The sequence below is a fragment of the Ixodes scapularis genome, unplaced genomic scaffold (genome assembly GCF_016920785.2).
Source record: "Ixodes scapularis isolate PalLabHiFi unplaced genomic scaffold, ASM1692078v2 PGA_scaffold5__190_contigs__length_132052651, whole genome shotgun sequence".
Classification (NCBI taxonomy): Eukaryota; Metazoa; Arthropoda; class Arachnida; order Ixodida; family Ixodidae; genus Ixodes; species Ixodes scapularis.
The window spans coordinates 130,965,485-130,992,255 of NW_024609880.1; the positions used below are offsets into that span (position 1 = coordinate 130,965,485).

At 48.3% G+C, this 26,771-nt stretch overlaps 1 protein-coding gene across 1 annotated transcript in view; it reads left to right on the plus strand.

The window, feature by feature from the left end:
* Positions 1-16,208: 16,208 nt before the first annotated feature.
* Positions 16,209-26,771, plus strand: part of LOC8031895 (dual oxidase) — a 196,980-nt gene continuing 186,417 nt past the window's right edge. Inside the window, exon 1 of the mRNA XM_042294047.1 lies at positions 16,209-16,453. Within this exon, the coding sequence (XP_042149981.1) occupies positions 16,375-16,453 (79 nt within the window). The 5' untranslated portion in view covers positions 16,209-16,374. The remainder of the gene's footprint in view (positions 16,454-26,771) is intronic.

Genomic DNA, 26,771 nt, shown 5'->3' on the forward strand with positions numbered 1-26,771 from the left:
CCACCGCCCCTTGTCGCCCTGCTTCTTCGGCGGCCCGCAAAATGCGGGCTGCCGCACTGCATACTCTGCCCTTAGCGTAATTCAACACCGCCGTCCTTGAGTCACTTAGCACCGTCTTGCAGCCGGGGTCGGCGATGGCCAAGGCAATGGCCACCTCCTCTGCTTGATGCGTGTCCCTGGTGCGGGTGCTGGCCGCCGTTTTGACTGCTCCCGTCGAGGCGCTCACCACTACTGCTGTGTACGCCTCGACGCGGTCTTGATATTCAGCCGCATCTACGTAGACGGCTCCCTCGTCTTCCGCGTGCCTATCCACGAGAGCACCCGCCCTCGCTGCTCTTCTTTCCGCGTTGTGCGTGGGGTTCATGTTCCGCGGTATCGGACATACTCTGATTCCGGTCATTAAGCTGCTCGGAACGGGTTCGGTAGCCGCCGAGCCGCTGCCATTAGGATTTATGCCAAGGTCCTGTAGGATCTTCCTCCCCGTCTTCGTGCCGGAGAGGCGCTCCAGGTGCGCCGACCGTTGAGCTTCTGCAATCTCCTCCAGTGTGTTGTTTACCCCCAGCTCCATGAGTTTCTGTGTGCTCACGTTGCCTGGGAGTCCCAGTGCAATCTTGTACACCTTGCGGATGAGGGCGTCTATTTTGTTTCGTTCCCCTGTAGTCCATTTGTGGAAGGCAGCCACGTACGCAATGTGGCTGATCGCAAAGGACTGCACTAACGTGATTAAACTTTCTTCCTTCATGCCATCTTTCCTGTTGGATATCCTCCGTAAGAGCTTCGTAGCAGACATGACCTTGGTGTTGAGCTTAGTGATTGTTTCTCCATTTACTCTGTTCCGCTCGAGTAGCAAACCGAGCACCCTGATCTTGTCTACCTCCGGGATTATCCGCCCGCCCGCCGTCTTGACCGTGATCTTAGGTCTCTCCACCGTGATCGTCGCGTCCTTTCTTCTCCTGCCTGCCCTTTTAGGTGGTAACACTAGCAGTTCTGATTTTGTCGGGGAGCAAACGAGCCCGGACCCTTCTAGGTGTTCCTCTATGGCCTCGACTGCTTCCTGCAATTGGTTTTCTATGTGACCATCGCTGCCTCCTTTGACCCATAATGTGATATCGTCAGCATAAATGGTGTGTCTGACGTCCCTAACTTCCTGTAATCGGTTAGCCACCCCTATCATGACAAGATTGAAGAGCAGTGGGGAGATAACCGACCCCTGTGGAGTTCCGACGCTGCCTAAATCTTTCTCGTCTAGTTGTAAGTCCCCCGCACAGATTCTAGTGGTTCGTCCAGTTAGAAAGTCCCTGATATAATCGTAGGATCGCCTACCCATGTTAAGTTTTGAGACCTGGGCAAGGATGGCAGAGTGGCTCACCTTATCGAAAGCGCTCTGTAGGTCCAGCCCCAGGATGGCCCTGTTGTCACCTATGCTAAGTGGTACGTCTATGATTTCATTCTTCAGGAGAATCATTGCGTCTTGTGTCCCCAGCTTATTCCGGAACCCGATGATGGAGTCCGGGTAGAGGCCCGACTCCTCCAGATATCGTTGCCATCTGTCCAGCAGTACGTGCTCGAGAAGTTTGCCGACGCACGACGTAAGTGAGATCGGCCTGAGGTTCTCTACACTGGGTTGCTTGCCCGGCTTGGGGATGAGGATCGTTTTGGCCGTCTTCCACTGCTTTGGTAGTTTCCCTTCTCGCCAACACTTGTTGTAGTACTTCGTGATATTCTCGATAGCCGCCTCGCTGAGGTTCTTGATCGCCTTGTTAGTAACTCGGTCAGGACCGGCTGCCGACCTACTGTTGAGTTTTTGCATGGCTGCTCTGACTTCCCACGTTGCAATGTCCTTGTCCAAGGTCGCGTTGTCGGTACCGTGGTACTCCAGGTGTTCCGTTATAGGAGTGGACGGTAGATACTTCTCGTCCAGACGCCTCTTGATCTCGACTTCCCCTTCCTTGCTAATGGCCTTGTGTAGGATCCTCGCAAGGTTGTCGTGCTGATACCCCTTAGTCTTGGTCTCGTCGAGGAGATGTCTGAGCATGCTCCAGGTCCTGCTCTTGTTCATTTGACCGTCCGCCTCGTTGCATACCTCGGTCCACTGCTGCTCGCAGAGTAACCTGCAATGGCCTTCTATACACTGATTGAGTTCCGCGATCTTCTTCCGTAGTTTTCTGTTTGTGCGCTGACCCTTCCATCTTGCTTTGATTGACTGCTTAGCTTCCAGTAGGTGAGCTAATCTGCTGTCCACTCTGTCTATACTCTCGTCCGTTTCTATCTCCTTCGTGGCTCCCTCCATCGTCCTATTAACGTTATCCGTCCATTGATCGATATCCGTGATTTCTGATTGCCAGCTAGTGAGTGCCGTCCTGAAATCGTCCCAATCCGTGACGCGGTGCTTTCTCTTCTCAGTGTTACCACCTTTCCCCTCCAGCGGGATGAGGACTTCTAGTATGTAGTGATCACTTCCTAGGTCATAGCCCGTGTTGTTCCAAGTGACCTCTCTCTTCCTCCCCGCCACTTTGACGAAGGTGAGGTCCGGGGTGGTGTCTCGGGAAACCGATGTTCCCGTTCGAGTGGGTTGTTCGGGATCTGTGACGAGACTCAACCCTGCGTCCAGCGCGTCCTGCAATAAGTCTCTTCCCTTGGCCGTTGTCTTGCGGTACCCCCACACTTGGTTCGCTGCGTTAAAGTCGCCGCATACCATCAGCATGTTTCCTCCCGCTACCCTACATGCTTTATGAAACAGTGCTTTGAATTTCTGTTGCGTGTGAGCTGGCTTGCTGTACACATTAACTAAGAAGGTACTCTCTTTTCTCTTCCTTCCCGTGATAACCTCCACCGTGCAGTGTTCTATGGTGCTCTTTTCTAGTATTTCGTGCTCTACGAATGTGATACCCTTTCGTACGAAGATACAGACTCCCCTACCCTTCCCCTTGGGCGTTTCGCAGGTATCCGGAGGCCTGTTGTGCGATCGGTATCCCGCGAGCTTGGGTGTCTCCGTGGCATTAGATTCCTGTACCATGATCACATCTGGTTTCCTATCTACTTTCTGCAAGTGCTGTTGTAGTACCGCTTTCTTGTGTGCAAAACCGTTACAGTTCCAGTGCCAGACTAGGAGGCCTTTTACTGGCGGAGTGGTTGTTGCTGCACGCCCTGTCCCGTCCATGATTGTTGGAGTTTGGTAATGATGCCGATTTCCATGCTCTGTATCTGCGCTTGTATTTGTGCTTGTAACTGTACCTGTAGTTGCGCCAACATACTCTGCATGTTCTTCTCGAGCGATGTGAGGCGCTCGCTAGTGTCCTTGCAGATTTCCTCCATTCTGTCCAATCTTTCATCGTGTCTCTTGAGCTTATCCATGATCTTTCGATCCCTGATGCTTTCTATGGCCCTCCTCTTGGGGGCTGGTTCCGTTGGCCTATCGGCTCTGGGGTCCACTTCGGTCTCTGATTCGTCTTCGACTATGGTCTCCGTCGTCTTTTCTGGTGCGGGTTGTGGTGCCTTTTGCTGTCGCTCCCCAATCAAGATTGCCAGCTTCGCATTGATTTCCTTGATTATATCATCCTGCTCCGAGATTCTGCGCTTGAGCTTGTCGTTTTCGTCCTTGAGGGATTTCATCGCTGCCAGGTCCTCCTGCCTCTTCTTCTCGTAATAACTATTCACTCTGGGTTGCTTGCTCTCGGACCTAGTTGTCTTGACAGCGTCTGCCCAGGAAGTTCCCTCCCTCGGCCGCGCTACGTCGCGGCGGTGACTGTTGCTTCTGCCTTCCTTACTGACTTCCCTTCTCCGACTGTCGGCTCGTCGTCTTGATACGCTGCGCGGATTCTCGATGGAGCGCGACCTAAACGGTGGAAAGTCTGCGGCTACCACTTGCTGCTCCGCGGCCTCCGCTTTGCGCTCCCATTGGCGTCGCTTAACTATGTATGGCATCTTGTATTTGTTTTTACAGCCCCTCTCCCCTGTTGGATGTGGGCCCCCGCATAGCTTGCATTGCGGTTGACATTTCAGCTCGTGCCCTTCCTCCGGGTTCGCCATGCCGCAGCCGAAGCAGGACTTGTTTCCGGGATTCGGGCACACGTCTCGTCTATGTCCCAGTTTACCGCACGTCTTGCAAACATCGAAATGCTTGCGATATAATCCACACTTGATCAAAACTATGCCGTACTTGATGTAATGCGGTACCTTCTGCCCCGCGAAGAGCACTACGACCGCGGTCGTCTCTCCGATTCTATGCGCCTCCACTGCCGTGGGGTTGTTCGTATTCACTATGTTTTCCGTGATATCCTCCGCCGTCTCTTCTATGTTTATGCCTCGAATGACTCCCTTGACTGTTCCGTCAGGTGCCGTTCTATAGGCGCTGACATCATACGTCTTGCCTCCCTCGCTAATGGACGTCATTTTAGCGTATCTCGTAGCTCGCCGCTCGTCTGGGGTGCTAATCACTATAATGTTCTGCTGCGTATTTATGCCGACGGTATCCTCGCCAGCCTCCTCCCTTGTGACCTTCGCCGCCCTTGTGACCGCCGCCATGGCAGCCGGGCCTCCCATCTTTGCTATATTGAGGCCGCCACGTGGCCTGATCACTATCTTGATATCCTCCTTCGGCATGCTTACTGGCATCCGTGCCCCTTTCGTGATTGCCGATGCGACTTTCTTGGCGTATTTGGCCCTAGTTCTGGGCCTGGACGACCGGTTGGTTGCAGCGAACTCACGGCTTTCTGGGCCGTTCGTGATCTCCTTGATTCGCTTGCCAGAGACCTTCCATCCCTCGACCTCTTCCGGTTCGATACGCTCCCCGGGAACCTCGATGAACGTGCGCCCGTCGACGTTGCCGACTCGTAGTGATGGAGCTACAGCCTCTCCTGTTGACGTGGCCGTCGTTGTCTCGTCCATCATTTCGAACATGATCACCGACGGGTTAGGACTAGCGGCCGGCGGGTCGCCGCCAACGGCCGTACTTGTGCTCGGCCTATGTTAGGCTTAGCGGGGATTCCCGCCGCCCCGAGAACAAAGTCCACGTACCTTGGAAATGTCACGCACCACTTAGGAAAATTCGGGTGTCCGCCGATAACCCACACCTTCGCCCGCACTTGGGTACCAGTTTTAGAACAATATTGATTATTTAGCACTGAATAAGTTGGAATTAAAGCAGGAGCCGATGTCCTGCGGACCCTGTTTTCTTGTTTTCTTCTTCCTCCTCCCTAAATCTAGGGGGAAATTAAAAATTTGTATTGGGCACGTGACGCCAATTTTTCCGCCAAATTTAGTGGGGAAACTGAGTGAATGTAGAGATCACGTGACGTGAAGTCACGTGACATCATTATCCCGCTAAAATTAGCGGGGCAACTGAATTGGTGTTCAGGTCACGTGACGTCAATTTTCCCTCTAAATCTAGGGGGGAAATTAAAAATTTGTATTGGGCACGTGACGCCAATTTTTCCGCCAAATTTAGTGGGGAAACTGAGTGAATGTAGAGATCACGTGACGTGAAGTCACGTGACATCATTATCCCGCTAAAATTAGCGGGGCAACTGAATTGGTGTTCAGGTCACGTGACGTCAATTTTCGCGCTAAATCTAGAGGGGAAATTAAAAAATTTGTATTGGGCACGTGACGCCAATTTTTCCGCCAAATTTAGTGGGGAAACTGAGTGAATGTAGAGATCACGTGACGTGAAGTCACGTGACATCATTATCCCGCTAAAATTAGCGGGGCAACTGAATTGGTGTTCAGGTCACGTGACGTCAATTTTCGCGCTAAATATAGAGGGGAAATTAAAAATTTGTATTGGGCACGTGACGCCAATTTTTCCGCGAAATTTAGTGGGGAAACTGAGTGAATGTAGAGATCACGTGACGTGAAGTCACGTGACATCATTATCCCGCTGAAATTAGCGGGGCAACTGAATTCGTGTTCAGGTCACGTGTCGTCAATTTTACCGCTAAATCTAGGGGGGAAATTAAAAATTTGTATTGGGCACGTGACGCCAATTTTTCCGCCACATTTAGTAGGGAAACTGAGTGAATGTAGAGATCACGTGACGTGAAGTCACGTGACATCATTATCCCGCTGAAATTAGCGGGGCAACTGAATTGGTGTTCAGGTCATCTGTCGTCAATTTTCCCGCTAAATCTAGGGGGGAAATTAAAAATTTGTGTTGGGCACGTGACGCCAATTTTTCCGCCACATTTAGTGGGGAAACTGAGTGATGGTAGAGATCATGTGACGTGAAGTCACGTGACATCATTATCCCGCTGAAATTAGCGGGGCAACTGAATTGGTGTTCAGGTCATCTGTCGTCAATTTTCCCGCTAAATCTAGGGGGGAAATTAAAAATTTGTGTTGGGCACGTGACGCCAATTTTTCCGCCAAATTTAGTGGGGAAACTGAGTGAATGTAGAGATCACGTGACGTGAAGTCACGTGACATCATTATCCCGCTAAAATTAGCGGGGCAACTGAATTGGTGTTCAGGTCACGTGTCGTCAATTTTCCCGCTAAATCTAGGGGGGAAATTAAAAATTTGTGTTGGGCACGTGATGCCAATTTTTCCGCCAAATTTAGTGGGGAAACTGAGTGAATGTAGAGATCACGTGACGTGAAGTCACGTGACATCATTATCCCGCTGAAATTAGCGGGGCAACTGAATTGGTGTTCAGGTCATCTGTCGTCAATTTTCCCGCTAAATCTAGGGGGAAATTAAAAATTTGTATTGGGCACGTGACGCCAATTTTTCCGCCAAATTTAGTGGGGAAACTGAGTGAATGTAGAGATCACGTGACGTGAAGTCACGTGACATCATTATCCCGCTAAAATTAGCGGGGCAACTGAATTGGTGTTCAGGTCACGTGTCGTCAATTTTCCCGCTAAATCTAGGGGGAAATTAAAAATTTGTATTGGGCACGTGACGCCAATTTTTCCGCCAAATTTAGTGGGGAAACTGAGTGAATGTAGAGATCACGTGACGTGAAGTCACGTGACATCATTATCCCGCTAAAATTAGCGGGGCAACTGAATTGGTGTTCAGGTCACGTGACGTCAATTTTCCCGCTAAATCTAGGGGGGAAATTAAAAATTTGTATTGGGCACGTGACGCCAATTTTTCCGCCAAATTTAGTGGGGAAACTGAGTGAATGTAGAGATCACGTGACGTGAAGTCACGTGACATCATTATCCCGCTAAAATTAGCGGGGCAACTGAATTGGTGTTCAGGTCACGTGACGTAAATTTTCCCGCTAAATCTAGGGGGGAAATTAAAAATTTGTATTGGGCACGTGACGCCAATTTTTCCGCTAAATTTAGTGGGGAAACTCAGTGAATGTAGAGATAACTTTTAGGGCGCCGAAAATACACAAGGACAAGATACAAGAAAGGAGACGAATTGAAACCACTGCTTCTTAAAGGGGCGGTGCAACGATATTCAATTGGAATGTTTTTCACTTCACACGAGCTTACTGGCACTAGTGGGACTCAAGGATACTCGCACGCAACTCCGCTGGCGAAGAAACTCCTTTTTGTGGTGTAATTTCGAGGACAAAAGCGATTATTTTCATTCAATCTCTCCTTCGCAAAACCTGATGACGTAGCTGGGCGGTAGCAGTACCGCCCAGTGACGATATTTGAATGCAGCTCATAGATTGGACCCGAGCATGGCGTGGACACTCGATTTGGGCTCGTGACAATCGATGCCTCGACATGCATTCGGGTAGTGGCCCGTGTCCAATCGCTGCAACGACGACAATAGCCGAGCCATAACAATGTCTGGAACTCAGCGCGTGTCCTGTGCTTTGCCAACCCCAGCGCGTGGCTATGATCAACATTGGCGGCATATAATCGGCTCCAGATCACGTGGCTCCTTGTTCTGGCTGCGAGTTGAGGGGGTGAACGCTGCTCGTTTTTCTTTTTTTTTTCTGCGACTTCGATTGCGTGTGGTGAAAAACGAACGGGTATTTCACAGATCATTAACCTCAGGGATCCGTCCTAAGCGGCATTTTCACAAAATACAAAACTCTTTGCATCGCCCATTTAAACCAATGGTGAAATGTGGAGATTTGGCAATGCGGTGTCGGTATACTATATTGGAAGTAATTTGAGAAATAAATGTTCAGAAACTACTCAAGTTGAAGTCGTCTACACTGGTTGTAATCACACGTTATTTTTTTTTAAAAATTAGCGTTCTACTGAAATTATTTTTATTAATTTCGTAGGGCAACGCCTGACGTGTTCCAGGACTTTTTTTATATTTTAAAAATAAATCCTGCTAGTGAAGTGCAGAATGACCGCACGCTCGTAAGGCATCCCAGCATACTTTGAGTTGGTGAACCTATTTATTTCATTTGAGTGAACGCTCGATTCCAAGATTCGTAGGTGAGCTTTCCTCCGACTCCGTAAAACAAATCGGTGAGCTTTCTCCGCACCGGACAGTTTTGCGGTGAGCTTTTGTCCGGTGAGCTTAGAAAGGAGTACTCACTGGGCGCCATATTTGTTGATGTCTAGAGCGGATGCTCTGACCGAGCCCACATTACTAGGCTACTAAGACTGGTAATCTTGAGGGTGCGGAATGCACGTTACTAAAGAATTGTGGAAGCTCACCATCAGCACGCGCTTAGCAGTCGTGCACACAGCTATTGCTGCCAGTGAATACTTCCTATAATTACCTGGGTGTTCACACAACCCTTTTCTGGAAAACTCATGTCGATTACGTCAATAACAGTGCTAATCGAACAGTGGGTTACATTAAAAGAAATTGCTCTCTTGCTCCCGTTTTACTAAAAATTATTATTTATAAAACTTTAATTCGTACTAAACTTGAATAAGAAGCTTCAATCTGGGACCCTGGTATTAAGGCCGGTTCACACATACAGCGGAGCGCTAAGTTAGCGCTACGTGAGCGCTCCGAGGAGTGCTCATGTGGCGCTTCCTAGCGCGTGATGTAGCGCTCTGTTAGCGCTTCAGAAGCGCTTTGTTAGCGCTCTGTTAGCGCTACAGAAGCGCTCTGTTAGCGCCACAGAAGCGCTTTGTTAACGCTCTCACGCTCCTTGTGCCGTGCTTGCTGCTGCGGAACAGCGCGTGCACGGCGATTCCTTTGTTGTTTTTCTTTTGGCATTGAAAGAAGAGGAAGTAAAACAGCCGCTCTCCAAGCAAAGGGTCGGGCAGGCGATCCAGAGTCATGGACTCTGAGCGACTAATTGGTTGGGTACGACCTCATCGCTTTCTATTCGATATGCGTGACCCTGGCTTCAAAGACACGCAGTTAAACATAATCGCCTTCGAAAGAGCTCTGTGTCTCGCTCCCTCAGCCTAGGAACAATGTTTGCAGGGTACCCGTCGGTATCTCGATGGCGAAAGATTTCGCGCACCCAGAAGGCTCTTCTGGGCGTTAAGCCGTCCACACACATATTCACTAATCACGCATCTAAGAGCATTTATCGCATTTCTATTTCAGCATCCCACATGTCCGCCATGGTGCTGCTGATGCACACCCAAGTTCCAACCACAGGAACCGGTACCGCAGTGCGCGCGCTAATCCGCAGCACCGCTGTACAAGAAGCGCTACTGAAGCGCTAACAAGGAGCTACTGGAGCGCTAACAAAGCGCTACTGGAGCGCTAACAAAGCGCTGCTGGAGCGCTAACAAGGCGCTACAGAAGCGCTAATCGCGCGTTATGTTAGAACTAAGTCACGCGCTGAAGCGCCACATTAGCGCTCCTTGGAGCGCTCACGTAGCGCCAACTTAGCGCTCCGCTGTATGTGTGAACAGGCCTTTACTCTTGCACCTGCAGTCGAATCCATTGAAAACCGACCCGCTCGTTTTTACTTTCTAGCTATCACTGCACAGTCAGCATTACCTCTATGCAATTAACGCTCCCTTCATAGAACGATACCTCACGTATGTGTGTTTCACAAGATTTCATTAACGGTCAAACCTAACATTCCGCCAAGTGAAAACACTGTAAGTGCGCAGGCGAGCTGGTGGTAGCTCATCATGCTGTTTAACACCTCATGGTCGACCTGAGCAGGTTGACGCCATTTCAGTCAAACCATAGAGGCTGCTTGAAGGCTCATCGGAAACCGTCACGTCTTTGCGTAGATAGTGTGTTAAAGACAGGTTGTTAGAAGATAAGAGAAATGTAAGCACAAATGTGTCGTACTCAGAAATCGCAATGCACATTTTGGAGTGAAACAAGTGTACTGCGTGGTCAAAGACGGAAGTTCCACACAAAGAGCGGAATGATATTGCCACGCGCGTCGGCGGACGAGCGCGTGCGTGGCCGAGGTGCATTGCTCGCGTCGAAACTCGTGGCGAGACGTATCCTGTGAAATTCGTCGTTCTACAAGACACTGCTAGAGACGTCATTCTCGGCATGGACTTTCTGCGTGAATATGGCGCCGTCATCGACCTTGGGGAAAACAGATTGACGCTGCGCACAGCTGTTTCGCCATCAGAGAACCCCCAAACAGCGTCAACCGCCGTCCGAGTTGCTGCCGACCACGTGAACCTTCCGCCGTGATCAAGTGTTGTTGTACCTGTCGCGACCGATGCAGCTACCTGTGGCGAAGTTGTTCTTGAAGGAAACCTTCAATTGCTCCTGGGAGAAGGAATAGGCGTCGCAAGAGGAGTAGCTGAACTTCAAGATGGCGGATTGTGGTCCTCGTGACGAACTTCCGACAAGACACGCAACACCTCACGAAAGGTAAGCTGTGGGCCACGTCGAGGAACTCAGGAACTCCGCCAAAATCGCCGCGATAACTGAAGCATACTTGCCACCTCAGCGAAACAGTGCATCGCCAGCGAAGCTCAGCATTGACCCTAAGCTTCAGGGCCCGAAACGACGGCAGCTGATTAACCTCCTCGCTGAATACGGCGACTGTTTTGCGACGTCGTGGAAGGTGCGCCAAACCGCCGCTGCAAGTCACCGCATCGTTACCGAGGACGACACACTTTCCGAGCATCGATCACCGTACAGAGTCTCCATAAGAGAAGGAGAAGTTATTCAGGAGCAAGTTCAATAGATGCTGAAATAAGACATAATCTAGCCCTCAAGCAATCCGTGGGCCTCTCCAGTCGTACTGGTTAAAAAGAAGGACGGAACTCTTAAGTTCTCCGTGGACTACCGGCAGCTGAACGCGATGACGAAGAAAGACGTCTACCCGCTCCACCGCATCGGTGGCACTCTTGACCGGCTGCGCTACTCTCGATATTTTTCATCGATGGACCCGAAGAGTGGCTACTGGCAGATCGAAGTCGACGAACGGGACCGAGAAAAGACAGCCTTCGTCACGCCGGATGGACTGTACGAGTTCAAGGCGATGCCCTTCGGACTATGCACGGTACCAGCAACTTTCCAGCGTGTCATGGACACCGTACTGGCAAGGCTGAAATGGCAGAGCTGTCTCGTCTACCTTGACGACGTCGTAGTATTTTCAACTGACTTCGACGAGCACTTGCGACGACTGCGCGCTGTTCTCCAAGCCATACAGACCGCCGGACTCACCCTCAAGGCGTCAAAGTGCCGGTTCGCCTATGACGAACTCAAGTTTCTAGGCCACACGGTTAGTAACGAAGGCGTGCGCCCAGACCCCGAGAAGACTAGCGCCGTCGCGGCATTTCCAGCGTCGACAGACAAGAAGGCCGCGCGAAGATTCCTTGGACTTTGTGCCCACTATCGACGCTTCGTTCGAAATTTCGCGAATATTTCAGCACCACTCACCAACTTTACGAAGGACGCCGAGACGTTCGAATGAGCCGAGGAGCAGCAGCAGGCATTCGACGAATTGAAGCGAAGACTCCAGACTCCTCCTGTTCTTGGACACTTTGATCAGGATGCGGAAACCGAGATTCATACAGACGCTAGTAATGCAGGACTTGGAGCGGTACTGCGGATCAAGCGAGTCATCTCCTACGCAAGTCGGACACTATCCAAGGCGGAGAGAAATTACTCTGCGACTGAAAACAGTGGCTGCTACGTCGCGCGCAAAGCGAGCGTGCCGTCGGGCGGCGTTCGCCAGTTATTTGTCACGTAATTCGTCCCATGGAGTTCAGCCTTTAGTCGCTCATTTCGAGGGCTGCCTTCTTCGGGAAGACCTAATATCCTATGCACTTTTGCCTAGTGCTGCTATTGTGGCAGCTTGGCACGGAACGGGTGAAGCCACCCATTGAAAAGCGTGAGTAAACACCCGATTAAAAGTCTCGCGCTAACCCGGAAATTTCGCAACGCCGGGCGTACGACGCGCATTATCGCGACCGGAAAACTGGGGAGAACTGCGGGTACCACAATGCACCGCGGCAGCGGTGGTGTCGCGCAGCTTCTGGTGAGATCGGTCTGTTGGCCACGACGGAGTTGGTTGTTGTCTCTGGTATGTTTTAGATGCGGAGCATCTCTTGCTCGGGTCTATGTCCAACACCTCCTAGAGAAGAAGGCCAGAGCGCTCTGAAAGGTTACGTCACAATGGCGGAGGAAGGAAGTCCATGGCGCAACTACGTGAGAATACGCTATCAACGTGAAAAAAATGTACCTCGGCGCGGTGTTGTTCATGCGCGTTTATCCGGCATTAATATACGTTTTAAAGGCGCAGTCTTGTACAATTTATTATATATATAATATAAACGTGATATACAACGCGTTACCAAGGTTGAGAGTACCAAATTTATATTTATGAGTATCCCCGTAACCGCGGGACTACGTGCAGTTCCGCAGCACCCCACACTTTTCGAAAGGACCGAAAGGACCGGCTGCGATGCTGCCGATGCCACATGGCTCCGATTCTGGTAAATTTACGTTGTGTGTGAGCTGCTGACTGTCTGAAAAGGAACGCTGAGACATCTCAGAAGGGAAGGATACCGAAAAGAAATCCAGTCATTGTCGCGGGGACCGCACACGAGCAAGAGATGGGTCGACAACGTCAAGCCTTTCGTCGCCGCTGCTCTCGTGTGTGGTACTTTTGAGACTTGTTTCCCGTCGTATTTCTGTCATCACCGTAGTCTCGGGTAGTTTTTTTTTTTTTTGTGTTCGCTTGATACTACGGCATTCACGTGGATTCGTGAAACAAGTCCTGCTTCGTTTTGAGTGACATGTGTGACAACTAGCCAACGAAGACTGGTCGATTAATCGATAGACCTCTCTCGACAGAGAGAGGCTTCTTGGAGTTCGTGTTCAAATGTGTACGTCACGGATATTGTGGGACGTATGGATACGATCGACAGGTGAGAAACAACTTATTTACGGGCTTTCTTGGTCATGTAGGACGCAAGTAAGATGCTGCAATTTTTTTTTTTTTAATCGCATGATAGATTGCAATTTTGTTCTTTGTCATGATTCGTGTGCAGTTGCGTCGACATTTGTAAATATGCGCGCTAATCTAGTTTTCACTGGAAGGCGAAAAACAAGTTTGTGTGATTATTGAAAGTGCGTTGTTCGTGGTTCTGTGTTTATTTATACTAAAGTTATTTTATTGCCTTTTCCGCGTTTATACTAGAATCTCAACTGTATTAAGGTAATAGTATTATTATATACAAAATAAGTTATATGTTGTTCTAAGGCAGCTTGGGCCCCATAGGGAGAAGTAAATTAGTAGACTAAGTAGTAAGTTTAGTACCCCTGCCACACGGAAAAGTTAATATATTTTCATTCAGTGATATAGGATTTAATCAGCTCGCGGTCTTGAGTGGCTATACGAGCGCCGCAAGCGGATTTGTCGACCCCACAATGTCATTCGATCAAAATTGCATTAATTTTGCCATGCGGCCGGGGTATGATGCAAGAATTCAGTGACTGCACGCGATAACGTCGCTTACATGATCGAGAGAAACACTTGTCTTGCCTTGTCCGCGTTGACTACGTCTACCTGATTTTTAACTGTTCTGTTTTGCTGTTTCCAAATCACTGCGTGTCTCGCCATTTTGTTCAAGTATTTCTGTATAAAATATGCATTCCTACAACAATAATTTCATGACTCAATGTTTTCGACTTAAAACAATCACATTTTTCTATAGAAGTCTTGTACGCATACCTCGTGCCATTTCGTACCGATTATTTAGCGGTGTAAAATTTTGCCCGTGTAATAAAATGTTTTCTAGACTTGTTGCTATGTGCATCTTTCATTTTAGCTAATATGACACGCGTATGTGACTAAAAACGCGTTACGACGGTCGATCCACGCGCGTTGCATTCGCTTCGACGCGCGCCCCCGATGGCCTTCCTTTGCGACGTCACGAGAAGAGCGCTACGGCCTTGTCTTCTAGGAGGTGTTGCTATGTCCCGCGGCGTCGTAGTCCGCACTCACACTACGCATGCGCAACTCTCCTCCTTCCCTCTCTCCAACAGCTGCGCGTTACTCTCTCCGCTCTCTCTACAAGCTGCGTGCACTTCGCGTGCGTTCGCTTCTACTCACACCGCATGCGCAACTCTCCTCCTCTAGTCTCCTCTCCTTCAAGTGTGAATATAAGCAGCGGTAGCGTGCTGCGCGCGTTCAGTTCACCCGCTGTTGACTCCACTTCACTCCGTTCATCCGATGAGGTGTGATGGAAGCAACAGTCCCGTCAGTAACCATCTTCCCGAGGGGAACCATGGGGTGATGCGGAGCATCGCGGAGTTTCCAACAACGTTCACGCGATGTGTGGAAACCAACGCAAGTTAACAACGTAATAACACGCAAGTTAACAACGTTACTAACACCGTTAATAACACCGTTAATAACGATCCGCGATGCTCCGCATCACCCCATGGTTCCCCTCGGGAAGATGGTGTAATTTTTTTCATTAAGGCGCTTGTCCTTCTTAGGAGAAGAAGGACAAGCGGAAACGGGGTCGGAGAAGAAAGACAGGGGAAAAGAACGTTCTTCAAGAACGTTCTTTTCCCCTGTCTTCCTTCTCCGACACTGTTTCCCTGCTTTTACCACAGTCTCGGGTTTTCTACATTATGATCAACATCCACGAGCTTGCCTGCGCACTCACAGTTTTTTCATTGTTCTTCTTAGCTCCCTATTTTCTTTCTTCGTTCTTTGCGCGATGTACGTATATACCCTTTTGGTGAATATGAACCAACTTGCTGGCATTGCCACCATGAGCGAGAATGATATACAAGTGTTCAATATTTGAGGGATGTGACACCTGTTTAGACATTGAGATGGTAACGTTAAAAAAAAAACTTCCAGCCTTTCGACTTTGTTGGTCTGCAAGTCTGCTTGACAGAGTGGAAAGGCTCGAAAGGTTGCGCCACCTATGAACGACGGCGGCAAGCGGACAACCGACAAGCACAACACTCTGGACAGCTACCGCCATCTATGAGCGAGGGCGGCAACCAGAGTTTTGAGTCGACATTTCTTTGCGGGGGACACGCAAAGAAATGTCGCAGAAAGTATGAGCTGTCTGACCGGCGAGAGAGAGAGAGAGAGGTTTGTTAAGGAGAAACAGAAACCTGAACGTAGGTTAACCTTTCTGATTATAACGCAATTAAATGCAAAGGTGCAAGCGAGCTGGACAAGAATTATGAAAATAATCCCTAGAGAAGGGGGTTTATGGTATAGCTCGCTTGCACCTTGACATTTAATCGCATTATAATAAAAACCTTCAAATGCAAGCCGTTTACCCTGGTTGGTGTGGGACTGGTGGCAGCTGATAAAACCCGTTTGCTCTACTGACGTCGAACTCCTGGTTAGCTCAGTTGGTAGAGCGCTCCACTGGAAATTTAGAAGTTCCTGGTTCGACACCAGGGTCAGGCGGATTGTTTCGGTCGCGCACCAGTCATCTAGCTGTGCCTTCTTCCCCTTCTCCCAGGATTATTTTCATCTTTAACCTTTCTGTCGTTTCCTAATAAACCTCTCTCTATTTGAGCTGAATCGGGAATTCAGCTCAAAGTACGTCACTGGAATCTTGGGCTACTAGCTGTGCCGCTTCCAGGGTGGTGGCATCCGTGACGTCCTGGCACGCGGCGGGAGTCCCAAGGTGACGTCTTTCTCGGCACGGGCGCACCGGACGAGACGGTACTCGTAGGCGGAGGTTGTCCCGCGGGAAGCCCTGGGCCCGTCTCCGGACCCTGCAGGACGGCCGGAGGCAGCGCCGGAGGGGATCGGCAGTTCCGGAGCTGGCCGCCTTGGCAGCGGCTTCCCGGAGACGTCGGGTGCCGTGGGCGACCCGCAACCTGCTTGCGCGTGATTAGCGGCAGGGAGAGGCGCATGCGCGTGGCGGGCAGGGGGCGCCCCGGTCGCCGTCACCTGCGGCCAGGTCGGCCCGAGAAGTTGGCTGGCGACCGCCAGACCTGTTCGACGCCGCTGCCGCTGCCGTCCCTGGAGACCTTGTTCCCGCGTGTGGCCGACGCTCGTCCGAGAGGCGCCCGGCGCCTGTGCTGTGCTGTGTGTGCGCGTCCCGACCCCGGATCTCCAGGATGTGGCCACCCGGCGTGAGCCTCGCGCTTTGGATACTTACCTGTGCCTGCCTGCTGGACCACGCGCGATGCCTGGACGGTGAGTGGATCCGCCGCCAGCAAGGTCGCCCCCGTGCGGCGGGGGCTTCGAGTGGCCCTCGGGGCTAGCCGACACTCTGCGTCGGCTGGGCCCAGCTGATTTCGCACCTCCGACGGCCCCGCGTCTGCCGGACTTCAGGCGGTTCTTACGCGATCCTTTTCATTCGGTGTCGGATTTCGTGCGCTTTTCGTCTCGAAGACAGAGCTCCTCACAAGTGACACGCACGAGGGGTGATCGCCTCTACCGATAGAGCTCGCGGGAACGAGCGTTAGGTGATCCGAGAAATGTCCGAATTTTCCGTGGTTCCGCGATATGGTGCTGGCCATTTTGGCTGGCAGGGAAAGTGGAACGTGTGGACAAAGAAGAAAGTCTCGCGTAGCCGGGATGAATGAGCGGATAGCGGCTCGTAGCGCGGGTTTCGGTGTTGACCCGCCGAAGGGCCGAGCCGTTCGGGTGGATTACCGACACGCCGTGCGTGACGCCTGACATAATTCGTGACGTTTCCTTCACGGCTCGTCGCAATCAGCAACTGAAGCGGGCTCTGTCCGTTCAAGGTCTACGAAGCGACCCACATGCTTAGGGGTTTGATAACCGACCTGTGCACCTCTCTTGTATTTCGACGTCGGGCCACGGGCGAAGCAGCTCAGCTCCGACCATCTCGCTGGCAGGGATGCTCTTCGCCCACTCCGTTCACCGTTGCGCGGTACCAACCATACTTCTCTATCAGGAAAGGGAGAAAACAGATTTGAAAATTCCTTCCGATTTTTGTTTTGCCTTACAGTAGTTTGACACGTGTGAGATTTTTTTAAAACTATTTTGCTTTCTGTGCGTGCGTGTACGTATTTTACGACGCCGGTATCTTGGGGGACCGCATTTCCTCGTCCATCCACGTCGGGGCTCCGAGCTGGACGCGAGATTGTGAAGATTCCGATCCGCGTCGGCGCAACTGGTTCCCCGTCCCGGGTGCCAACGGAGCCGCCCTCAGCTGACAGCGCTTGACGGCCGCCCGAGTCGAACCACGGCGGGTCGTTCCCTCGGCACAGGGGCCATCGACGCTCCAGTGCCCTCTCGGCCGGAGCTTCCCGCGGGTCGCCTTCCGGTACCTTGTGGTCCTGGGGGTCCTAGCCGCGCCCGAAGATTCTTTCCGCCATTGAGTTTAACGAGGGCGATGACAGTAATAAAACAATAAGCCGGATGCCAAGTTATGCGTGGCGTCTGTAATACAAACGCGTACAGACAGCGGCCGGATGAATCGCAGCGTATCCCAGCCGTTAGAGGCAACGTACAGCCGAACATAATGTGAGCGACTTGTAAACAGAGCGATATGCCAAGAGCTTACTCGACGGTAGGTCGGCCTTTCAGTCAGGAGCGCCTCGGGTGCCTACAACTTGATGTGTTCGTGACCGGCCGCACCGCGTTCTGTTCCACGCTCCGATCGAGAAAAAGAAAAACATTGCTCCGTCCGTAGTTTCATTCGGGGTATTTTCAGCGCGTGCATCGCTTTGGTCGACTTTCAAGGGGCGCGAGCTCACGTGTACACATAACTTTGCCTTGGTTGCCACAAAAAGTTCTCCTTAAGTATAGGTAGCTTTAAGCATTAACTAACCTCCATATGTCCGAGCAACAACTACGAAAGACTCGTGGTTGTTCACCGTAATATACGGTGTCACCGTAATATACGTAACACAGTGTCACCGTAATATACGTAACACAGTGTCACCGTAATATACGTAACACAGTGTCACCGTAATATACGCAAATATCTCGGAGATCGTTGTAGATGCGGGGACATAATCATTGTGCATGTACGTGTAAATGCCCTGGTTGAAATTAGCTTTTTTTTAAATTAACTAAACATGACTAAGACAGCGATTGATGTCCACGAATCTTCGTCGTTGTCCAATAGTTGGCCAGCTTCAATATGCTATACATAAAGCCACGAAAACGCAGGTGAATCGATGGAAATTTGACGTATAAAGCGAGTCCTTTTGTCGTGTTGTCCCGTTCTCTGTCTGTAGACAGAGAACGGGACAACACTCTGTCTGTAGACAGAGAGTGGGACACACAGTTGTTTTCAGTGGGTTTGAAGGTGCGCCTTCCCCGTTGACTGTTCGAGAAGAGTTCTGTCGTCCAGTGAGCTTCGAGAAATAGCCAAAACGTATAGCTTTATTGCTACCGTGCCGCGATATTGTCGCTAGTCCAGAATATTGTAGCCCGGCACGATCGGACCCCTGTATTGACGCGGTACGTTTTTACATGTCTGGCTGCCAATGGGCGTTGCACTATCCACGCTTCAGCAGCCGCTACGTAATCTGTGTCTTTTGGCCCAGGTGATACAGGACGTATTACATATTATTACACCACACTAAAGACTCCAGTTGCGTCCACAATCTTTGCTTCTTTAAAGAGTGGCGTGAAATAAGCTATGGTCTAAATTTTGTTTTCTACTCGTACAACTTACGTAATGGCGTACGTAACGTTTTTTTTTTTTTTTTTTTTTTTTTGTAATCAAATCAAGTTTGACACGTTGACAGGCTTAATTTACGTTCTTGCTCAATTCAGACTGAATCAGATTTTGTTTTTACAATGGTTTTTACCTGCGGCTCAGGTTCCCATGCCTGAAATCGGTTCGGTTCTGCACCGCTTCGATTCGACGAACTGCCCACGGCGTGCTTAGCGGCAGGGACACGAACGCGTAGCGCGCGAGAAACACGCGTTTCATTTTAAACTTAGGTGTGAGAAATACTCGCAATTGATCCATGTTGCACGATGTGGTCGTGAATTGCAACTAATTTGTTGCTAACACGCAGTTATATCAGCTGGAAAGTAGTCGAGAAGTATTCGATATCCATAATTAAAACTAATTACAATAACTTCAATACTCGCGTTTCCCTGCTTTTGCAGATTTAAAAAAAAATGGGCATCCCATAGGATGCTCTAATATCTTAATATATTGTAATAATACCTGGTGACACCGTATGTAAAGTATTTTAGAAGCATCCAATCCTTGAAATTCTAATTACCGTAACCGTGAACAAAAATTAAGCGCGCTACCGTGCAGGACAAACACGAACTATTGAATCTTCGTGCTTGTCCCGTCCCTTAATTTACCCTAGTGTAAGGGTTTTTCGTAATTACGTGCAGTGACCAGTTCGGAAAAGAATCCGATAAAATGCTCTAATCATTCTTTTTTATAGGTGCTTCGCACACGCACCAGATTACAGCCGCCATTGCTGACTTTCTCTCGTCTTAGCGAGGTGTCGAGCCACTGAAGCGGGTGTCGACGGGCCTCCACAAAGGCTGGGGAGAAGGACTGCGCAGATTCTGAAACGGCAATAACTTGTCCCGCTGGGGTAATGAAGTGAGGTGAAGAAGGAGAAAGAAACACTCAAGGATGGGGGCGCCCATGCACAGCTACTGCAAAATATCCGGTTTCGTGCGAAATGTTATAACCAAGGTGAAAGTTCTTTTACGTATAAAAATAGCTAAAAGCGACAGAGAGGTTAGGTTCAGCCAAAGTGCCTACAATGACACCGGGATGTCCCGTGAGCTTCGAGCGTGCATGCCCGTCCAAAACGCGACGGTAAAGAGCGCGTGCCGGATGTCCGAGAAAGAGACCTTGTTCTCTGAGCAAGTATGTTTACAAGTTACAACATTACGCTACTGATTTGGTGTGTGGCGAACATACCGAGGTAGTAATTCAATTACCGCTATTGAATTATTGTAATTTAGTTACTTTTTGGTGTTTTGTAATTGTAATTAATTACTTTCGGTTAAAAGAAATTGTAATTGTAATTTAATTACTTTCTAGAGTCAGCAATTGCAAAATATCAGGCACAATTACAATTACTTTTGCTAGACTCTACGGCGCTGACGGAACCTCTCTGAAAGCCTCAGCGGTCGCACGAGCGGCCTGGCTCTCTGTAAAACACTCGCCCACAAGACACGTATTCACACACAGGCACAACATAAATAGCGTCGCGTTGTCTGTTTTTTTTTTTTTGTTACTTACACTGCGGGCTGAGAGACAATCCTCTCTAGAGCCTACCTCAACGGCGCCGTGTAGCGCCGTCTGCGGTGCGGGCAGAAAACAATAACGTCAACATGAAAAACTATATATATATATATATATATATATATATATATATATATATTTTGCTTCAGCTTTAAGACGAGGTCGGGAATTTTATTTGCCTGTGAATTTTTTTGCCAGTTTTTTACGTCTTTCTTTTAGTACTGTCGCAAATTTGTATCTTTGTCACTATTTCAAGTTTATTTCCTTGTAGTTTTACTTCGGATGTTATCTGCATTTGGAGACTGACCTCGGACCTGCGAATATTTTCACCAATGATCCGGGAGCCCCGGTTTGGTTCTTATATATTTCTGAGCCATTATAATTTCAACTCAATCTAAATAATTTACAATAACATGATGTGCGTATGTGAATGTGGTCGTATTAGCGCGTGTGGATTTTAGTTTGATATTAACACTCGTAAAAGATTCATATAAGACTAGTTGTCGCATTTTTTTGTTGCCCGTCTAACAAAAGTCTGTCAACCGAATTTATTCTGTAGCGATCTAGCGTCTTCCAGAGTATGAACTAATTGATTATTATTTATTAAATTATAAGAACGTAGTACTTCATTTCCCCAAACTGTCAAACTCTACCATGAATTTAACAAAATTCATAAAAGGAAAGTACAATACGTGACATTTATATGTAGAGATGCTTAAGCCTCAAACATTGCGGCAGGGAATGAACAAATGTGTTGCATTCTATACAACTCGTCGAAAGTTATATGCCCGAAGTCGGGTCGCTATGAGGAATAAGTAATTGCACTGTAATTGCATTACTTTTCACGTTGTAGTGATTGCAGTTAAACTACTTTCGGAGCAAGGTAATTGTAATTAAATTACATTTTTGAAGTAATTTACCCATGTATGGTGGCGTATGTGCTGCTTGCATGGGTGTTATAATTAGACGTATGACCGTATCCGAAAGGGCGATAAAGAGTTCGAGCTTTATCGCCCCTTTCTTGCGGCGTGGGAAACGCTTAGATGCACACGTTATGTCACTTCGTCCGTTGCTCGAATGCTTACTTAGCACCACTTTTTTTTTATATAAATGATTTTGATATTTTTCGCTGTGCTATGTGCTCTAAAAAAATATAGAAATTTGCGCGACAAGCCGGGCATTTCTTTTGCGGCACCAGTCTAAGAAATACCCCAAAGTTGTCCTCAATTTTGGAAGCCCTAAGTTAGCCGCCAATGAATCCACTACACGGGTAGAGCACGATATATTCAGACTGGTAAATACGTGATGTGGGAACAAAGTCGAGTTTAATTTGATGGATTGGTTTTAATGAAATACCGGTTTCCCCGTATGTCATTAAAACCAATGTAATGTCAATAAAAGTCATATAGAGGTCGTATCAGGATAAGAATTCTACAAAACTGAGCTTTTGGTGTTCAGAAAACTTCAACTATCATGTAGTACGATATACAGTCACATATTTATTCGACCCTGCGGCAACAAAAACAATATTTTGCTCCGAAAATATGAGAACGTTTTGTTACGTTATTTGAAAATTGCTCGTGAAAATGAAAGCTTCGAGCACGGGTGCCGGACAGGCTCAGCGGGGCTCTGATGGCCAGATCTAAAGTTTGTGGCGAGCGAACACGCTTTGAACTGGAATTAAGGCAGCTGCTCTCGTGTCGACAGCGCACATTAATTGGCTCCGTTCAAGGCGACACCTCGTTCAAGGAAATCGTAGTCAGAGGAAATAGAAGCCGTGAGCGGAGGGACTGATCGCCCAGACCAGATATTTCTCCTCAAGGTGGACTTTTCTGAATACTGCATGACACATCTCACTTCTCGGTACGGCCGGTTGACTTTCTGCTCCGAGTTCATCGAATGGCTAGAAATCGACCTCGAAAGGTTTGGATCGTTTGGGAGCGTCGGATTTATTGACTCCCACGTTAAGTGATTTCCTTTTGCTCTTAGAGTGGGCTTTGTATAGTGGGAGGTTAAACTTTTAATCGAATTTGGTTTCTCGTATTTCCCTTACAACAAGCATTCGTTGGTTCTAAATTTTCTAGAGGAATAAAGTACACCGAAAATGGACGATTACCGACGTAGGCCGCACGACGTTGTTAACAAGAGCACGATGATCATAGTTGTTTCCATCATTCAGGCAAAAGTTTATTTTGCGCACTTCAGCCTTATTTACTTCCTTTTGCATCCATCGTGGTGCAGCTCTAACCATGCGCAAGAACTGCCCGGAATCGTGGCTTTGACTGCAGCGACGAGGCATCGATACTCATCGAAGGAAGCGAAAGTGCACTGTCAGCAAGACGACGCGCTAGCCATGGGAGGCACATGCCCAGAGCTGAGCAGTCCGTGGACGTTGAAGTATAAACGGCCCTGCAATTATTGCGCACCTGCGATAAGACTATGTGAAACAGACTAAGCGTGGCATGGCTCCAGTAGGCTAAACAACATTAAAACTTCCATTATGTTTTAAAATAATTTTCATAAATGTCAAACATCGTGCCAGTCATCTGCAACTGTCCGGCACGTAGCCCCCTAGCTACGTGCCTGAAGAGGGACCTTCACATGAGATAAATTGCAATGACAGAAATAGAGTGGAAAACTGCTGGCGAATATTACGTATTTTTTTCTGAAATGATGTCCGCACAAGAGAGGGTCCTCGACATGTTTTGTTGTGTACTCTTATTACCCCGAAAAAGTACCGCAGTCTAAACCAAAATATTATGTTCACGTATCCGTAAAAAAACTAATGCACATTACCTAAAAATTTAATCTGGCGTTTATTTTTAATATTTTATTCTTGGAATCTCGCGTTCTAATAAGCAAAGTTGATACACGTTATCCAAGTATACAAAATTGTGTCTCTAGCGCACAACGAGTGCGCGAGTCTTTAAAATAATAAGTAGGAATGATCTTACAGTTTACGCTGTTCAAGGTTGAGATAAAATAACACTGATTATTTGTGAAATATGTCTAAAAGATCCTTCTCAATTGTGAACTTATGAAGTGAGAATGGTAAAAGTCTTATCGTAACCTAAAAATACCGACCCAGATTTTTTTTCCTTCTCCTAATTAGTTCAGCTACTTTTTTGTCGAAGCAGAAAAGGTTACCGCAGGCGGTTAAGAAGATTATTAAAAAAAATCAAGAAAGAGTAAGTGAAAACTGTTATTTTTTTCTTTTTTAAGTTGTTGCCAAAGAAAACACCCAATGTATCAACCTTTTTTAACCTTTGCTCCGATTGAAGCGGGCAATATCTGTAATAGCTTCCCAAAAATAAATGCTCTGGTCGTGTTCTTATGAACGAGTCCATACCGTACTTTGCCTGACCGAAGTTTGGCGATTTCATTGAAGTGAGTTTCCTCCATTAGGCCCGCATTGTGTCGAGTTCATCGAGTAGATTTCGTGCAAAATTCCCAACAGATAATGGATTAACCTTGTACTTTGCGACAGTTATTTAGTTCGTGAACGAAACATTTGCGGTAAAAATACGGTTCCAATATTTATTTGTCCAATGGAATTTTCGTTTGTTTCTGTAACTAAAGCAAGTATCTAACGAACATCTTTCGGTGTTTGACTCAGACCGGAATAAACCGATGCTTGAGAAACGCCGACCCGGTTGTCAAAATTTTGAAATCCGGAATGGAAAGCGGATAAAACTTGATTACGACTCCTGTAATAAAACCGCAATACATTTCGGTTCTCACTTTAACCGATTTCTTTTTTTTCGATGAGACGATGGCGAACTTCAGCGGCTTCTTGCCATTTGTAGAGAAGAAGGAAAAACCCTTTCCGCCTAACTTCCCGCACGAGGTAAACGACCGGTTTTGCAGTGTAAGGGGATCTGACTTGTCACCTAGCTATTAAAAAAATTCCGGATGTAACCGGCGAATATCAGTGCCCCGTTCGCATTGCTGGAGGGGAGAAGTGGCGGCTCGTGCCGTTGTCTTCCTGTTCTCAAACCGCTCCGGAAGTTTCTGGCGAATTTGTGTACCTACAGGAAATTCCTTTTCGTTTTATTTTTGTTTAAAGTAACCCTCTACGATGGTTTCGGATAAATTTTAAAAAGTGAAGCCAATTCCCTAAAGTGACACTGGGGGTGCTATAAAAAAAAAAAAAGCAACAGTCAGACATAAGGCTATAGAATGATGTACATATTAAACTGGCCTCTGATTTTAGATACGTCGGATCTATGACATCGTGAGCACGACTTACATCAATATTACGTGACGACTAGACTAACTTATGGTTTCTAACCCCTCGTAGAAATTACACCCGCTTAATTTATTATTGCGTGTCTACGTTAACTGACTGTCTGTTCATAATTTTATAAACGCAATATAGCCCATGTCTTACTTAAAAAAATAAAAAAATAAATACAATTTCTGCTTGTCGTTTCACACACAGAATACGCGGTTTTCGGAGCGGGTCCTCGAATCGTCGAGGCGTCAAATATACCTCAACTAAGATTTGCAGTCTACACAGTAACGAAGGAAGTGATAATTTTAATTCACCAGCTGGTGCATTAACTCCGTAACGAAGTGAATTCAAATCAGCGGCTGTGTTTTGAGAGGGTGCGTGTATCTGTCCCCGTTATTTTATTTTTTCCAGCCTCGGGTTTTTTCGTTATGGGGTGCACGCGGACAACGAGAAGGCGAGAGGTCATCGTCAGTGTCCCCGCGCAGATTTGTGTTTTCGAGCCAGAGTCCTTTGCGGCCTCGCGATTCGCTGGACGCCTTTCGCAGGGATGCATCTTTTAGTCCATCACACGCTCAGTGGGAAAGGAGACACGTGGGAGCCCCCTAGAGCAGGGGTTTGAACGTTTTGGCCAAGAGGTCCGGATCAGCGATTTGTCGCAGTCTCAAGGTCCAAGGAGAAAACAAACAAGAAAAGAAAGAAAGAGAGTATGGATTAACTAAGGAAAACTAAGTACACCTAGGTAAGCATTCAAACGTACAGATATATGAATGCGTATACTCAAAATGGAAAGTTAACATTTAGCTAATTTTGACATTACACAACCCTTGTGACCAAGAAAACTTACCAGGCATTTGGCACATTCGCGCGTTGCAAAAGAATAATGAGGGTGATACAACTACTACCGATAATATGCGGTGGTTGTGGCAGAGGACACTAGTCGCAATGTATACATACACGAGAACGCGATGGTTATTTCGAGATCGTTCCACAGACACGAAGCAGAGGACTCAGAATGGTAATGCTACTAATGCCGATCTTCAATTCCTAATATGGCGAGAGTGTTCCGATGGAGCTCCTCGTTCTTTGCGGTCCTGATGTAGAAAGGAGGCGCTGCCTTGCGCATGCAGGGCGCGCCGCGGCACCGTTCCCTCACGCGCACTTCTCTCTGCGCCGCTAGCAGCGGGTCTGCTACCGAGGACCGCGTGCTGGGCTTCATTGGAAAGACCGCGGCCAGTCGCGGGTCGGTCGGAACACTTCCTCGGGCTTTGGAGACTTTGGTTCAGAGTGTGAGGCCAAAAAAAAAAATCCCGTTTCCTTGTTGTGTTGCGCAAATGAACTGCCGCGGCAGCCCGGGCGCTGCCAACTCTGTTGCACACAGTGTGCACACAACCGCACTGCACACTAGCGATGACGTCCACTGACGTCGCGATGTCAGATGATGTCACGGTTTAACGTGACGTCACAATGTCACGCGGTGTCATGGTGCTACGTGACGTCACATTGTCTCGTCGTGTCATGGTTTCACGTGACGTTCCAATGTCACCTATCACCGTGACGTCAGTGTGGCGTGATGTCATGGTGTCACATGGCCTCACAATGTCACGTGACGTCATAGTGTCACGTGATCTCAATATGTCACGGTGACACGTGACGTCACCACTTCACCTGATGTCATGATGTCACGTGACGCCACAGTTTCAGGTGACGTCACACTGTCAGGTCCTTTCATAGTGTCACATGACCTCACAATGTTACGTGATGTCATAGTGTCACATGACGTCACAATTTTATGGTGTCACGTGACGTCACAATGTGACGTGATGTCATGGTGTCACGTGATGTCACAACGTCAAGCGTCACTTCGACGTCAGTTACGTGACGTCGTTTTGTCACATGATCTCAGGACGTCACGCGATGTCATAGTGTCACATGACGTCAGGTTGTCACGTGATGTTTTGTTGTCGCGTGACGTCACCATGTCACTTGAGGTCACGGTATCACGTGACACAGTGACGTTAAAGTGCCAAATTTAGCCTAGAAAGTGACTATTTCGACGCCCACTTTCAGAA